Genomic DNA, 17,736 nt, shown 5'->3' with positions numbered 1-17,736 from the left:
AAATTATTTATCTCAGAGCTGTCTTTCCGATGTACGCACATATGTCGAAAAGACTGCCCTGGGATATATGTATGTGTACGCTATGGAAAACGTTCACACAACATCTCCTTTAATCAATAAGCAAACCGCAGGTAAAACATGACAGCTAAAGCTTTACAAACAACAATTATCCGCTGCGTGCTTTTTAACTTCTATTGAACAAGTGGAATGGAATATAACACACTAGGCAGGACAACCAGCCATTATTCATTAAAATCATGAAATACATATGAGCGTAAACCGGAATTTAAAAAAAGAAATTTGAATAATGAGCACGGAGCATTATTTCTTCACTAATAAATAAAACTACAAAATTTAAAGAATCAGAATATTTTTAAAGGAGATGCAGTTATACTCTCACTTCGACATATATTAAATATGTTTGTGTGAGTATAAAGTATGCACGTATGTATGTTTAGTTTTATTTTTTCAAATTTCTAAACAATGGAGAAAGAGCCGGTTTGTAGCCTAGAAACAAGGCCTTCTCTTGGAATTTAGACATGAGATAGAGTAGTCATGTATTTGTACATATATATAAAAATATATTCGTGTACATACATGTATATCCGTGCACATATTTATGCATGTATATATGCGCATATATATACAAGGTGCGCTCAAAAAGTATTCGACCTTATATTTTCTCGCCAAACTTAATACCGCGTTGCCAAAATCCTTTGAATTAAAGGTGACGCCACCCTTGCAAATACGTGAATATTTACGCGCCGGTAGGTCACGTCAATTCGCAGTCGTTACACCTAGAGTACAGAATGATGTTCATCCCAGGATGATTTTATTCTTTTTATACAATGTGTTGAGGGATCTTCTTTTGTCATTTTATAACGATTAAATGTGCTGTTATTGAGTTCATAACTCCACGGAATATGAGTTTATAGTTATGATTCGCCCTCTAACTACAACTAAAAGTATTTTGTTTGCTGCTTTCGATGTTTTATTTTTGAACTTCTTCGGTAGAGTTAATGTTGTTTCCAGTATATTTTAATGTTTAATGAGGGAGCATTACATTTCGTTTTGTTTTCAATTATATTGCCCATCTCGTGCGCGTGTAAGTGTATGTGTATGTGCGTGTCATTTCTTCCACTATATGAACAGAGTACTTGTAAAGAAAAAGAGGTGCCTTAAATTTGCATTTCTATTTTATTTGAAAAGAAGTAAAATTCTCTGAATAAAGCAATACAATTACTTGAAATTATATCGCATACCTGCATAAATGAAGAAAATAACTTAAATGACCTTTAATTTAAGGAAATTGTTGAGCCTTATACAACTGTTGTGTATCTGGTTCTATTTTCAAAGGGAACAGGTGAAATGTCAGACACGTGATTAGCAAACAAGTTTATACCTGACTATATGAATTATAACACTAAGTCTTGGTTCCATGTGATATGAGAAGAGAAATGTGGGATATAATTGGTCATAAAGCAGGCACTATTTTTTTTTTTTTCATTTTTGTATCGACCACTGTTGAAATCAGGTCTACTTTATGTTCGAAAAGTTCTATGCCCGTAACATCGTTCTTTCATATCTTATTTAAATTGGTTTAAATAGCTACCGAACCTTTAAACCTTTTGAGTTACATCAATCTGAATCGATGACAATTCCACAAACTAATTAAATTCACTTTCCAAAAATATTTTATTATATTATATCTGATAAATAATGAAACAACGATTTTGCAGCTTATAAGTGTTGTTCAGCTCCTTGGAGCGGCAAATTAATTTCGTTACATTCTTAAAAATAAAACGCCTCTTGTTTTTAATCGTTTATAAAGCCCAACTTTGTTTCTAATATTAAAAACTCTATTACAGTATCATATAATTCGACAAAACGAGTCAAACATGCTCCTACTGAGAGCCGACGAACTTTTGGGAGGCGTAGTACTAGTAGATTGCTTATTATCTTGGCACAGCTATCAAAACACAGTATTTTTACCATTCGATTTGATTTATAACATTCTTTTACTCCAAATATGCAAGAGAACCACAATAGCTGCCTATCAATGGTGAAATTCCATCAGTAGTGAATGCAACAATATTGTACAATAGTATATTTTATTGCAAATTAATATTTCAGAACAGTAAATATTGAAAACCCTTTTGTATTTGTAATATGATTTAAAATCATCGGCATTTCTTACAGCATGGTATTCTCATCAAAGTATCTTACATATGCTATTAATAAAGCATCATTACCTACAAGGGAGGACTCTTCCAACTGCATAGAAACTGACGATTTGGGAGAATGGCTATAAATTTATTTTCAACGTTAACCGCCATTTTGGCAATGTGTCGCTTTAATGTTGTTGTCGCTAAGGGATAATGTTTTTATAACTTCAGTTGAATCCTGTTGCATGACTATTGCGGTAAATTCTTTAATAGAAAGCATTATCAAAGTGTCTTCAATGTTATGGCTTTTACCACTTTTTGCAGTTAATTGTGATTTACGATACTCTGCAGTTAATCTATTTTCGTTCCTTGAATTTTGCTTATCGAATAATGTAACTAATGCAGAATGAATTTAGAGTATTTTGTATAGTTCTTTGAAATATTCAATGGGTTGAACTTGCTCTTCAGAATGTTTTGCAACAAAATGTTCGGTTCTGTAGCTCCGCTACATATGCCTTGATCTAGGCATAGAACGGAGGTCCAAAATAGATCTAGGATTCCAAATCTAGATTTTCTAAATTACTATCAAGATTATAAAATTTAAAATACAATCACTGAAAATTGCACGATGTTCATGATCTAAATCATAGGTTCTCAAAGTGGACGCTATTGCACCCCCACCCCACCCCCCGTGGTGGGCGTTGAGACGGTCCAGGTGGGTGCGGTGGGGTTGGGACAGAGAAAAAGGAGGCGTTGGGAAGAAGGCAGTGGATTGGGGGATGCTATAAATTTGTTATAATGTTATAGTATTGCATACAAATTATACATATTAAATATCAAATGATTCATATAAATTAGTATATATAATTCGTGTATATAAATTAGTAAAATATAAAATATTCATTTATACATAAAAATAGGGCTGGGGCGCTGAGGGTATTATGTGGCCATTAGGGGGCTCCAAAATGTTTGAGAACCTCTGGTCTAAATCAATGAAAATAGTAATTTCAATGCAACATCTAATAAAGCTTAAGGCGATGGTATATACTATTGCCCAAAATTCTCGATAATGCAAAGAAACTGAAAGAAAATCTGTCAATAAAAATTGACAAAAAATGAAAAGGGATGAAAAGAAGTCGGGTCGTATCCGAGGATTGTTAAGTGTAAGGCACTCTGAATCAAACCGCTGGTAGTTTTACACTTATGACGTCATTATTCAGGACTCCCTATGACACCAAGGCGCATACAAAGAATATTAAAAATACATGGCAATACACGCATATCGAAATCTAGTCTATACCGATACTAAACTTTTTTATTAAGATCTAGACTTCATAAAAAAAGATAAATCTTCCATTCAACTCAGCACAGTAGAATGTTTTCAAAGTAGATCGCTGTATGGCGTGCTCAAAGTTTTCCGACCATTCACAAAAGACATAGGGGTCTTGTCATGCAAAACGTATGGCCTAAAAACAACAGTTCTCAACCGGAGTTCTCTATCCTCCTGGAAAAAAAACTGTGGGATTTTTTTTTGGGGGGGGGGGGTTCGCCACTATAATGTTAAAAATGCGCGAACACAATATAACACTTTTTATCCCTGCGTTGTATATATCTGTCACCTCTCTATCTCTCTCTGTTCCCTCTATTTCTTTCTTTCTCATAGTCGCTTTCTCTCTTACAGTCTCTTTCTCTCTCTCCCTCTCTTACAATCTCTCCCCCTTTACAATCTCTCACTCCCTCTCTCTCTCTCTCTCTCTCCCTCCCTTTTTGTCATACTCTCTTACCTACTGTTTCTCTCTGCTGTTTCTGTAAAACATTTCAATCTTTACTCTGCTCAGACGACAAGACTGTCTCTTTCCTCCTCACTTCCTTCTCTCCTTCTTTGCTTTTTACTTCTTTGACTATTGAACTGATTGGATATCTTCTTACTGCTCTTGACTTTGCTTTTTCTATAGTTTCTACCTTCGTTAAGGCAGAATAGCTCAAAAGAAGTTGACTTTTCCTTTCATCATTTCGAGTTGATCAAATAAATACCAGTTTAGCACTGGGGTGAATGTTATCGGTCTTATCCTCTTCTCAAAAAATTTCAGGCCTTGGGCCTAGCGTAGAAAGAATAATAATAATAATAATAATAATAATTATTATTATATTATTATTATTATTATTATTATTATTATTATTATTATTATTATCATTATTATTATTATCAAGGCGGCTAGCTGGCAGAATCGTTAGTGCGCTGGACGAAATGCTTAGAGGTATTTCGCCCATCTTTACGTTCTGAGTTCAAATTCCGCTGAAGTCGACTTTAACATTCATCCTTTCATGGCCGATAAATTAAGTACCAGTTCGGTTCGATGTAAGAAATTGTGCTCAACAACATCATCGTCATCATCCTCATCATCATCATCATCATCACTATCATTATCATTACCACCAGTGGCATAATGATCATCATCATCATTGTTAGAGTGAGAATCATTTAACACTCCCATATAGTGTCACTTTTTTGATGGTTTAATATGCTAAATCATAAACAAACTCATTCTTTGTCTAAAACCAGTAAGCATTGATATCTGATTCGACATTTGTGACCTTGCATTAATGGATAACTAGCGTAGATCTTATAGGAAATTTCATAGAGATATGAGTTTTCCATGTAACCCAACCGTAAAAATAGGGAAAATACTAATGAGAATCCAATGATGCCATGAGAAATCTGTGACTACACCAAACAATTTTGAAGGAATTTCTCAAAGATACCAAAATCCAGTAATTCTTCAGAAGGCTCACAAAACGCGAATATCTTTAGCATTTGTATTCTATAAACCAATAGTGGAACCATTACGCAGTTGGTTGATCAATTAGAGAAGCAACTAAATTTCCCTTAAATCACATCCTAGCCTCTTGGAAAATAGAGACACTTTGCATTATATAGTGCAAGATATCTGAAAATGTGATAGGATGGTCGTGACTGAAACGTCATTGATCACGGAACTGTACAATCAAGTCTAACCTGGGGTTAAACAGCAAATCATTAGCATGCTTATATTCCATGAAAGAAACAAATAGTTTGGTATAAATGTTTAGTTTCGTATTTTCAATTTATCTACACAAAGCTAGATTTTGTGATTGTGAATATTGTAGATGAAATTTAAAAGATACGAAGTTACAAAGACATTAGAGCGTCCGACAGAATGCTTTGCTGTACTTGTTCCGACTCTGCATTCAAAATGCTGCCAAGGCCAAATTTGCCTTTCGTCCTTTCGAGATCGATCCAATGTAGCGTACAGACAGAAATACAACAACATCGGATCTGATGCCTGCGTTATCTTATCGGTGTGTGCTGAGTTCAAATTCTTCCCTGGCTTATTTGAGTAATAGACTTAATCTATTATCCGATTTAACACCAGCAGCTGGCATCTTGAGTGCTTTAGCGGAGTACACTCTTCTGCAAGCATTCCATCCAGGTTTCTTGTTTGAGGATACTTTCCTCTCCCTCTCCAGCCACTCTCCGAGGTCCTGTATCAGGTCAAGGGCGCTACATTCCCTTCTAACTAAAAGATAAATAAATAGAGCCTCAGTGCAAAGGGCGGGTTTCTTATGTAACTCTAGATGATTTCAACTCAAAATATTAGAGACTGCAATTAAATACATTACATTCCAATCTATGCTCTACTTTTCTTTCCAGTTTGCCGCCCAAAAACAATTTCAGACTTATAAAAAGGCAAGTAGAATACTTTTCTAAATTGTATTGCTGCAACTAATTGTAACTTAATATTCCTTTTGACATTGCCTAACTATTAATACTACCCAATACTCGTGATTTCTTACTTTGTCACAAAATCTTATAATGCGCAATATATAAAAGACAGACAAGACAGACAGATAGATAGATAGTATGTGTGTGTGTGTGTGTGTGTGTGTGTGTGTGCGCGCGTGGGAGGGTGAAGTTATATCAGGCCATTAAGAATACAATGTCCGATTTTGAACTAAAAGTTTATTTTACTTTATCTGAACAAAATATGCAACTAAATTATCAACTCAATTTTGTCATTTTATCGGTAGCTGATTTATGCCAGCAGCGAAGAATTCTGGAGAGCAAGAGGTGGTGAAATCACGAAAGGCTGTTTTTGCATCTTCTTCAGATTTGAAATTTTTTTCCTTTGCAAAAAGTTGTCTAATGCCTGGATAATGTGATAGTCAGTTGGTGCAAGGTTTGGTGAACATGTTGGATAACAGAGTACTTACAAGTCCAGCTCCTGTAACCTGAGTAGTGTTCTTTGTGCAACATGCCGTCGGGCATTGTCTTGCAAGAGAATCATCTTGTCTCTATTGACCAATCTACATGCTTAATTGCAAGTTTACTCATTATTTCATCCAAATGGTTGATGTATACATCCGCTGTAATTACTTACCAAGTCTCATGAAGTTGTAGTGGATGACACAAGAGCTAGACCACCAAACAGACATCATTAGCCTTTTTTTTCCCTTTTTTTGGTGAATATTCTTTTTGGGATTGTGCTTTGGTACTTCATCTCTATCCAACCACCGTGCAGAACGCTAGCTATTGTTGAAAAGAATCCATTTTTCATCACACCTAACAATACGATGCAAAAATGGTTCGTTTTTATGCTGCGACAGCAAAGAACAGCAAGTTTCAAGACGACATATCATTTGGTGCTCGTTCAGTTTGTGTTCAGCAATTTTCCAGCTTCTTTCCCGTGCCAGTTTGTTTCAGACGGTCCAATACAGTCGGAATCGAAACATCAAATCGTGCTAATTCACGCGTAGTTTGAGATGTATCTGCTTCCACTAGAGTGGAACTTGTAAGTACTCTGTCATAGCTCATCACTATCCACATTGGTCTCAGGTCTACCACGGAGCTGATTTTCATAAATAAAATCACCAGAGTGGAACTTCTCAAACGGTCGACGTATAGTGCACTCATTCGCCACATCTTTACCAAAACACCTCATTGATGTTACGAGCTGTCTAGGATGCACTGGTTCCACGACAGAACTCATATTCATAAACAACACGAATTTTTGATCTCTCAATGGGTTCACGAAAACTGATTTACAAGAGAAAACTTACAATATAGTCAGACACTGTGAATTGAATTTCGAAAAGCGATGACGTATCTCTTCAATGTTGTAAAACAAAGAATTGTCAGGATAAAACATTAGAGTCAATGGCTGTCAAACTTAGTGGAAAAGAAAATTGGACATTCCATTCTTAATGGCCTGATATATAAAAATACTCGAGTAATAAACTGAAGGATCGCTCAATAATTTTTTAGTAGAGTACAATCTTTTCTACTCTAGGCACAAGGCCCGAAAGTTTGGGGAGGAGGCCAGTCGGTTAGATCGACCCCAGTACGCTAATAGTACCTAATTTATGGACCCCGAAAGGATGAAGGGCAAAATTGACCTCGGCGGAATTTGAACTCAGAACGTTAAATAATATGTCAGTCTATCTATGTTCAAAGAGAGATGTGTTTGATTTTCATAATTATGTAAGTTCGAATCAAATTTCATAACCTGCTACTAAAGAGCTTTTTTTCAAACTTGAAGCGTTGTGTTCAAAAAAAGTTATCTTAATTTCCATATAGACCACAGAAGAGCAAAAGAAAAGCAGGAAGCAAAGTAGATATCTATAAAGTATCAAGTTACCAGAAACTATATTTTATATTATGTATTTATTTAATTTTTAAAGTTTAAATAAGTAGTGATATCAGCCAGGTAGAAATGACTTTTAAATCAATGATGTCTTGAAACTGAAACATATTCGGCGTACTGAATTGGGGATCGCTCTTCAATATTCATTTGGCTGCTTTCTTGATATCGGGTCAAATAGTCAGAGAACTTAAAACTAGCCAACCGTGCATCCAACCATAGCCAGCACTGTCACTACACGTCATCTATATCGCATTAAAAGCAACCACAACAGCTATGTCGACGAGAACAACAACAACGATTTTAACAACACTTTTGAGTTATTTTATTATTTTGCAAATGTTCAAGTCTCACTGTTTATAATTATTTGGTTTTTTTTTATTGTTGCAGTTGTTATTGGTGATATCACTACTTTTGTTAATTTCCTTTCATGGCCTTGCGGCAATTTTAACTAAAACAAAATATCTCTGGGAGAATTTATTTGTTAAACAAATATCTCAAGCAACTCCAAGATATATACAATACATTTCAAAGTACTTAGACGTACTTGATGAATATAGAGTTATCCAACTGAACGCTTGAGTGTCTTTCGTCGTGTCAAGGATTTTTAATGGAAATGTTTTCAATAGTTGCGGTCAGTGCTTTTCTACGAAATAGAAATAAAAGAAGACCTACTTCCGGCAATGCTCTGCAAATTATGGCTTCGGAGAGCTAAGTTCTAATAAATTTAAAGAAATCTCTTTATTCTCTCTCTCTCTCTCTCTCTCTCTATCTATCTATCTATCTATCTATCTCTATCTATCTATCTATCTATCTATTGATTTTTGTCTATTTACATATCGCACTCTCTTTACATATACATCCATATACGAATACGTACACATACATATATACACTCTCGCAGACATATTTGTGTGAGTGATGTGTGTATGTAAAGAAATGTAGCTAAAAACTCCAAATGATTAAACGAATGCAACTCATGGCGTAAGTAACGAAAGATAAAAAAAAGCGAATTTTCTAGCAATAATGTTATTGATGAGAATGATGTTACCACTATCTGGAAAACAGCGATGAGAAAGAAGAAAAAATTTCACTATAATCAGCATGTAGGAATTTTTATTCTGATTGAAATTACTGTCTTAAATCTGAACGAGATCGCCATGTTTATTTCTCCATCAAGTTATTGTGTCGATCCATCTTAGAAGTAAAATCTATAAAAGTTGTCTTTAAATTATAAGATTTCATACAAGATCGAACAAGAAACATGGATAAAGGAATAAATTTTAAATAACTCTAACTTCGTTAGATATAACAAGGAGTGAAAGTAAAATAACTGGATTCTATTTTAGTTTAAACGGAATTCAAAAAGAAAGTAAGGATAATCGTGTGATAAAATTGAAGAACGTGTTCTGTTAAATAAAATTCAAAATCAAAAGACGAATATTTGGACACAACACATATCTTTTCTGTTTTGAGAAGGTGTTGTTATTTTATTCTTTCAGGTGTTGTAAATAAAGGTATTAAGTCAAAAGTAGAGGATACCCTTGAAATCTATCTATCATTTTGTGATTAATAAAAATCAATGCCGAACTTCAGTAAATGTTTACCTTAGAATAGTAACGCATAGAGCTAAAAGCTAACGTAAATGACAAGGTCACCTTCAAAGATTTATCCAGATATTCTTTTTGTTCATTATTTACATTCGACGGATATTTGTCCTCATCTTGTTTGTGGTTAACACAATGCTTCGGCCGATATACCCTCCAGCCTTCATCAAGTGTCTTAGGGAAATTTCGAACCTGGGTTCTCGTTCCTAAGGCATTTCTCGATGTTATTAATATTATTCAGATCACTGCTTGGAATCGAACTCTTGGGGTTAGTAGCCGGCACTCTTAACCACTACACCATATGCTCGTAGGGAATTATGAAGAGAATTTTAGAGCTAATAAATCTAATATTTTCCTATCCTTCCTTAATACCGGTTCCCATATGCTACTCATATCTACATTCGGTCTCCTTAGGAGGTTGTTGTGTCCTAGCATATGTGCTGCTTCTTTTAGTTTTCGTATTTTCCAGTGGTACTCTCTGTCAATTATTTTAACTTCATCCCACAGGGGGGAGGTGGTCTCACTTTTTCCATACATGACGTATTAACAACACGCACCTGGACGTATTAATAACTCTCACCAAGTGTGGATTCAGGACATCCATATACCGTAAGCCGACCTTCACTGGACGATACTTCAACTTCAGTTCCCACCATCCATACAGTGTAAAGAGAGGGATCACTCAGTGCCTAAAACATCGTGCAAAGAATTTCTTCAAGACACCTGATGAAGGTTGGAGAGTATATCAGCCGAAAGGTTGTATTAACAACAAACAAGACGAGGACAAATATCCGTCAAATGTAAATACTCTTTTACTCTTTTACTTGCTTCAGTCATTTGACTGCGGCCATGCTGGAGCACCGCCTTTAATCGAGCAACTCGACCCCGGGACTTATTCTTTTTGTAAGCCCAGTACTTATTCTATCGGTCTCTTTTGCCGAACCGCTAAGTAACGGGGACATAAACACACCAGCATCGGTTGTCAAGCAATGCTAGGGGGACAAACATAGACACACAAACACACACACGCATATATATATATATACATATATACGACGGGTTTCTTTTCAGTTTCCGTCTACCAAATCCACTCACAAGGCTTTGGTCGGCCCGAGGCTATAGTGGAAGACACTTGCCCAAGGTGCCACGCAGTGGGACTGAGCCCGGAACCATGTGGTTGGTAAACAAGCTACTTACCACACAGCCACTCCTGCGCCTATATATGTACATAATTCCTCATCTCTTAAATATAGAACTGTATTCTTTTATGTTAATGATGATGTCTAATTCCAGGCCAGCAATGACTGAGTCGATGGCATTCTAATCATGACTTTCTCATCTTTTGCAGATGTAACATATCTAGGATTACATCATCTAACGAATGACTTCATTTTATGGTATGATCTTATTGAAATTTGGCAGCCTGTTTCAGCAGGTCAAGCGAACACATAGATGTTCCTTCATTGGCTCGCGAGAGTTGAAGAAGATTTGATTATTTCTATCAGATCGTTCGAACCCCCAAATGTTTCCGTTGGTCACTTCAAACTAGACGTCACCATTCCTCAACAGACTATGAATCTGAAAATTTTACGTACGAGAAGTGAGAAAATGTCTCTCGCCCTAGCTGCTTACCATCACTCTACAATACTCACATGTTGACATACATACCACATCAGCTTGCTAGTGACTGCAGCAAGTCAAGTTCATGCACGAAAAGTAAGATAACTGCATTATGAACTTAAAGAAAGTTCTCTACTAAAAGAATGTGACCCTAACTAACTATTTTGATGGAATCTTCGTGTAGTCATTTAAGTGAAGGAAACAGAAGTCATTTCCAATTTCTTTCTCGCAATCTAATAAAAGATTCGTATTCAACACTCCAAGCTAATGCAAAACTAGACAAGCTGACGTGATACCTCTAAAGATACGTGATGGTTACGGTTGAAATACCTTTTTCACTGGTCAGCTTGATCAGGAATAACATGGGGTTAAATATCAACAAACACTACGACGACCACACATTCATGTTATAAAGTGTCCGCATTAACTTATAACAACAGTTTGCACATTTTTGTCTAACAATTTAAACATACCTAGATTTGACTAGACCCATTGATAGGTCAAAGAGACCTAGCGCGCCATCAGAATCAGTATAATAATCGTCGCCTATTCTGCTAATAATCTAAAACTCTTAGTAATCTATTCTCCTTTTTCAGAATAAAGAATCAGAAAATTTCAAAACATTAGGTAAAAATCAAACACACGTATCAAAGTATTATAATTTTAAATGCATTGCACGTAAAACGCAAAATATTCGAACGCATTAATATCAGGATTATACGAAAACAGATAAAACATCAGTCTAAATTTGAAGAATGTATTTTAGATCAACGAAATGAAAAGAAAAATAGAAATAATCGAATTGTAAATAAGAGTAGCTAACACTGCAGAATATTGATATCACTAGAGAATGAGGATACTGATATAGAATTTTAAAATCATTGTATAATGGTTGTCACCGTAGAAAGGTGCTTTCAACATATAATCACAGAAGAAATGCAGAATATCGATCATTATTGATATGGTGAAGTTCTACTGAAACTTTGGATCGCATTTAGAGCAGCGAAAAGAAATATGAAAACATGATGGTGAGAAACACATAAACAAATAGAAAATCTTTTAAGATACGACGGATAATCATTTCTCAAGAATATGAAGCTTGAGTGGAGGGAGCTGTTGCACTATGCGAGTTGTAAAAGTTAAACTCAACTCCGGTAGAAATTGAACTCAGAACATAACGGGATTTATGCCTTTAAATAGACAATATTCTCGTAGACCAAGCCGGCGAGCTGGCAGAAACGTTAGCACGCCGGGCGAAATGCGTGGCCGTATTTCGTCTGCCGTTACATCCTGAGTTCAAATTCCGCCGAGGTCAACTTTGCCTTTCATCCTTTCGGGGTCGATAAATTAAGTACCAGTTACGCACTGGGGTCGATGTAATCGACTTTATCCCGTTGTCTGTCCTTGTTTGTCCCCACTCTGTTTGGCCCCTTGTGGGTAGTAAAGAAATAGGTATTTCGTCTGCCGCTACGTTCTGAGTTCAAATTCCGCCGAGGTCGACTTTGCCTTTCATCCTATCGGGGTCGATTAAATAAGTACCAGTTACGCACTGGGGTCGATATAATCGACTTAATCCGTTTGTCTGTCCTTGTTTGTCTTCTCTGTGTTTGGTCCCCTGTGGGTAGTAAAGAAATGGGTATTTCGTCTGCCGCTACGTTCTGAGTTCAAATTCCGCCGAGGTCGACTTTGCCTTTCATCCTTTCGGGGTCGATTAAATAAGTACCAGTTACGCACTGGGGTCGATATAATCGACTTAATCCGTTTGTCTGTCCTTGTTTGTCCTCTCTGTGTTTGGTCCCCTGTGGGTAGTAAAGAAATAGGTATTTCGTCTGCCGCTACGTTCTGAGTTCAAATTCCGCCGAGGTCGACTTTGCCTTTCATCCTTTCGGGGTCGATAAATTAAGTACCAATACGTACTGTGGTTGATCTAACTGACTGGCCTCCTCCCCAAAAATATCGTACCTTGTGCCTAGAGTAGAAAGGAATATTCTCATACACAGACTGTCCAGCATATGAATAAAACTAGTATGTTAATCAAACGAAAAATATTTACTACACGGTCAAGGTCATGATCAAACAGATGCGTTTATCATTTATTTTGTTTCAGTCATTAGACTGCGGCCATACTGGGGCACCACACTGAATTTTTTTTTTTTTAATTTGAATGAATCGACATTATGTACATTATTTACATTTGACGGATATTTGTCCTTGTCTTGTTTGTTGATAACACAACGTTTCGGCTGATATACACTCCAGCCTTCATTACGTATCTTGGGAAAATTTCGTATCTGGGTTCACATTCCTAAGGTATTTTTCGATGTTATTATTATTATTATTATTATTATTATTATTATTATTATTCAGGTCACTGCTTAGAATCGAACTCGGAATCTTGGTGTTAGTAGCCCGCGCTCTTAACCACAACGTGGGTAGTACTTATTTCTTAAGCTTGGTACTTATTCTATCGGTCTCTTTTGCCGAACCGCTAGATTACCGGAATGTAAACACACTAACACCGGTTGTCAAGCGGTAGTGGTGGACAAGCAAAGACGCGCATGCGCACACACACACACACACACACACACACACACACACACACATATATATATATATATATATATATATATATATATATATATATATATACGACGGGTTTCTTTCGGTTACCTTCTACCAAACACACTCACAAGGCTTTGGTCGGATCGAGGCTATAGCAGAAGACACTTACCTAAGATGCCACATAGTGGGACTGAACCCGGTACTATGTGGTTGGAAACCAAGCTTTTCACCACACAGTCACGCCTGAGAAACATTTTAAATTTGATTTACGTAAATATAACTGCTGACTGTGTGATTATTCTTCCTGAAACAATTCATGTCCTTTCAAGATATCCGATGCCATTAATATTATTTTGTCCTCTTGAAAAGGTTGGGAGATGGATTGCTTAAAGTCATATTCCCGGAGGTAGAAGACTGAACCCAGTTTGGCAGCCTAACAGACAGTCATCAATTATACTGCGCTACTGCTGTTGTTGCTTGTTTGTTTGTTAGTTTGTTGAGCGAAGCGGTCTTCGTCACAGAGCTTGCAAGGTGGGAGAAGTCCGAAACGTGGTCCTTTGCTATTCGTAAGACCCGCAGAAGAGAAAGCAGGTCAACGCCCGACACCGAGAACATCGACGGAGGGATGAATGCGCATCCAGACTCAGCGGTTGCGTAGGAAGTCGGGGACAAGAAACAGGAAGAAAGAGTGAGAGAAAGTTGGGGCGAAAGAGTACAATAGGGGTCGCCACCACCCCCTGCCGGAGCCTCGTGGAGCTTTAGGTGTTTTCGCTCAATAAACACACACAACGCCCAGTCTGGAATCGAAACCGTGATCCTCCGACCGCGAGTTCGCTGCCCTAACCACTGGGCCATTGCGCCTCCACTGCTGTTGTTGCTTACAACTCTGTGAATTGAACAGGTGAGAGCTGAGATTTGGGCACTGGGTACAATACAGTTTGAGAGGGTATATGTTACTGATAACAATATGTTTATTGAATCACCTATCCTTATTCTCTGTACAGCTTTACCATTCATAGAACACACAAAGAACTTAATATAGCTAGAACTGCTATATTTAAACGCAGACCACACACATCCAACTTCACAAACTTCCTCAAAATTTCCTCAAAAGGCTTTGAGAACTTTCACTAATTAATTACAAACTACCATGTGTCTTACCAAAAACATTACAAAAACCTTAAAGGATATTATCATACCTTACTTAACCAATTTTCCACAACAGCAATATTATAATAATTGACAGAAATATTATATCGCCATATTGTACAGAAAAAAACTGAGAAACTAGGGAGTTTCATGGACTGGCTTTTCTATTGAATACAAAACTTTGTGATAGGTAATATATGGGTTTATCTATTTACAATTGATGTGTATGTGTGTGTGTGTGTGTCAGTACATTGATTTCAGTAGTGACTAGTACTTTATTTTATCGATTCCGAAGGATGAAAAGCTAAGTTAATCTCGGGAGGTTTTGAACTCAGAACGTAAAGAACCAAAAGCATTTTGTCTGACGTTCTAACGATTCTACCAATGACACTACCGATAACTGAATATCAACTGCTATCAATCTTGAAGGAGATAATTTGATTTATATTCAATTCGAAATCTTGAAAACATAGTAGTAATTACATTACTAGCAATATTCACATTTGGACGAATTGTTTCTTCCTTTTCATACTACCGATTGTTTAGCATTTAAAATTCTTTAGTTTAGTTTAAGACTTATTTGGTTACAGCTTGAACAAGTCTCAGATGGTGTTATAGATTTTGAGAGACATTCGGATTGTGTTATCGATTGACGAAAAAATATCTCACTGAAAGTCTGACAGTAAACCTATGCGATAATCTTTAATCACATTCACGATGTGGTACCCTTTAATATGTTGTAAACAATACTGGAGACAAAACAGCAATTCGAAACTGCGATATAGTTTCAATCCTTGTTTGAGATCATTTTATTTCACTTACACTTCTAATACCGTTAGTAAAAGTAAGGAAAATCGGAATCCATCATTCTTTTCACCCTCAAAACATTGCGTGCCAACGAAGGTATCTCTAACTGGTTATCCGACTTGTTAGAAATAACAGCCAAATTTTCATTAAGTCATACCCTGCTGTCATTAAACAGATGACATCTAAGGCTGCAATGGATAATGTAGTATTAATATGTTTGAAAAAAGATGGAATTGTCATAGCTGGAGCGCTTTTGCTCAAAGATCTACACATTCAGGGTTGATATGGGGCTAAACAGTAATAACAACGGGGCTGTTTTGCTAAGTAGAAATACACGCACACACATATTAATACATAAACATATATATTGATCTGGATCCAATCTAATATATCTATATTAAGGTATAAACGCACAAACACAAACACACACACATATATATATATATATATATATATATGTGTGTGTGTGTGTGGTGTGTGTGTGTGTGTGTGTATATATATATATATATATATATATATATATATATATATATATATATATATATATATATATATATATATAGAGAGAGAGAGAGAGAGAGAGAGAGAGAGAGAGAGATCATGATCTTTTAATATGCTAAAGAAATATGAAATTTTACTTACAGCATTATGGTGGAGTGTCATCTTAAATTTCTCAAAGTACATATATTCTTTAGCGTCTTCGGGGTCCATGTCGTGGTATCGATCTCTGGCTGCGTAACCAAACGAGTCAAATTCTCCATTAGGATTTATTAATATTGTCGTTGGAGCCTTTTGGTTGTTGATGCCTGGGTCTCCACCTTCCCATTTGCGCATCATATGAATACTCTCAGGATCACGGGTAAAACTGAAGGCATAACCACTAAACATGGTGCCAAAATCAATAGCAACTATAACAAAATAATTTCCAGTATCTCCAAGAACCGATATGGCAGGGCATTCGGAACCGACCAGGGAGAGGTTGGGATCATTGTAATCTCTGTGAATTGTAGTTGTTTTAGTATTGACATCGGAACTTGATTGGCCATAGTAGTCGCCAAGAGGAGTTTCTCCTTGGAATTCTAAAGACTCAGTAGAAACACCCATGATTTCGATGGAGAGATTTTTCACGTTCTTCCTAGAGAAACCGGAGTTGTCGCCGTTGCTTCTTTTATCGACTTGACTTTCGGGAAGCTTTTTAGGTTTCTTGGTGTTAATCTTTGACTCTGTGTAATGAACCTCAGAAGCTAGGTTATATTCAAAAACCGGGCAATTCTCTACATTTGGTGTCAGGTCTACTTTGATATCTGGACGATGATCGTCTATGTTGTAGACGTCTTCGGATTTTTTCTTGTGTACGTCCCGTGTTACTGTATCCTGCTTAACACGCAATGTATTACGAACTTCTGGGGCGAAATCTGAACGGTTTGCTTCTAAAACTACTTCTCTACCATGGGGATCAATGCCGTATTCCTGTAAGAGTCTTTGTTTCTGTTCACGTTTGTTGTCGGTCGAAAGTTTGAACTGTGTATCTGAAAAAAATAATAAAATTTTGGATAATTTTTTAATATTTAATTCTTGAAAAATAATGAGGAGTAAAAGTATCAGGACGGTTTAAAATATTTAGGCCATTACTCTTGTTCTAAACCGTTTGGAATTAATTTTGTTTTTATTAATCCATTGTCGATATAATAAACTCCAACCATATACAGAGATCAATCCTTCATCTATAGCCTGCTCCATGTTTTCGTCTGCTATGAATATCAAGAAAAAAAGCAATATTTTATTTGCGATGTAAGTTAGTGCACGTAGTAAAGCAGTGAATTGACTACCTTACATTATGAAAATATTTACGTCTGAGTTTGCAAATTAGCTCAGTAGAAATTTAATCGATTTAATTTATTAAAATCGAATCAGTCCCTATACTCTACGTCTACAAACACTACCTTTGTTTTACTTTTCAAAGGAAATCTATTACATGGAATACGTAAACACCGTTGACGAGCCAATTCCGAAAGCTGGTTGCGATATACAGTTAACGAATCATTAGCGAGATAAATGCACTCACGGAAGACATTTGCTTTACGCATTCTAATTTCGTTTCTAATTAGCGACACTCTGTCTCAGTAAGAAAGCAATATTTAAGCAATA

The 17,736-nt window shown here is 36.3% G+C and overlaps 1 protein-coding gene across 1 annotated transcript in view; it reads right to left on the bottom strand.

Moving 5' to 3' along the window:
• The window catches only part of LOC115232663 (heat shock 70 kDa protein 12A), a 286,065-nt gene that overhangs the window by 152,163 nt on the left and 116,166 nt on the right, over nt 1-17,736 (bottom strand). The window contains exon 2 of the mRNA XM_029802682.2: nt 16,231-17,117. Coding sequence (XP_029658542.1) covers nt 16,231-17,117 — 887 coding nt within the window. The remainder of the gene's footprint in view (nt 1-16,230; nt 17,118-17,736) is intronic.

The sequence above is a fragment of the Octopus sinensis genome, linkage group LG2 (genome assembly GCF_006345805.1).
Source record: "Octopus sinensis linkage group LG2, ASM634580v1, whole genome shotgun sequence".
In the NCBI taxonomy this organism is placed as follows: domain Eukaryota; kingdom Metazoa; phylum Mollusca; class Cephalopoda; order Octopoda; family Octopodidae; genus Octopus; species Octopus sinensis.
Note: the sequence above shows the minus strand (reverse complement) of the source record. Positions and strands in the feature narration are given on the sequence as shown.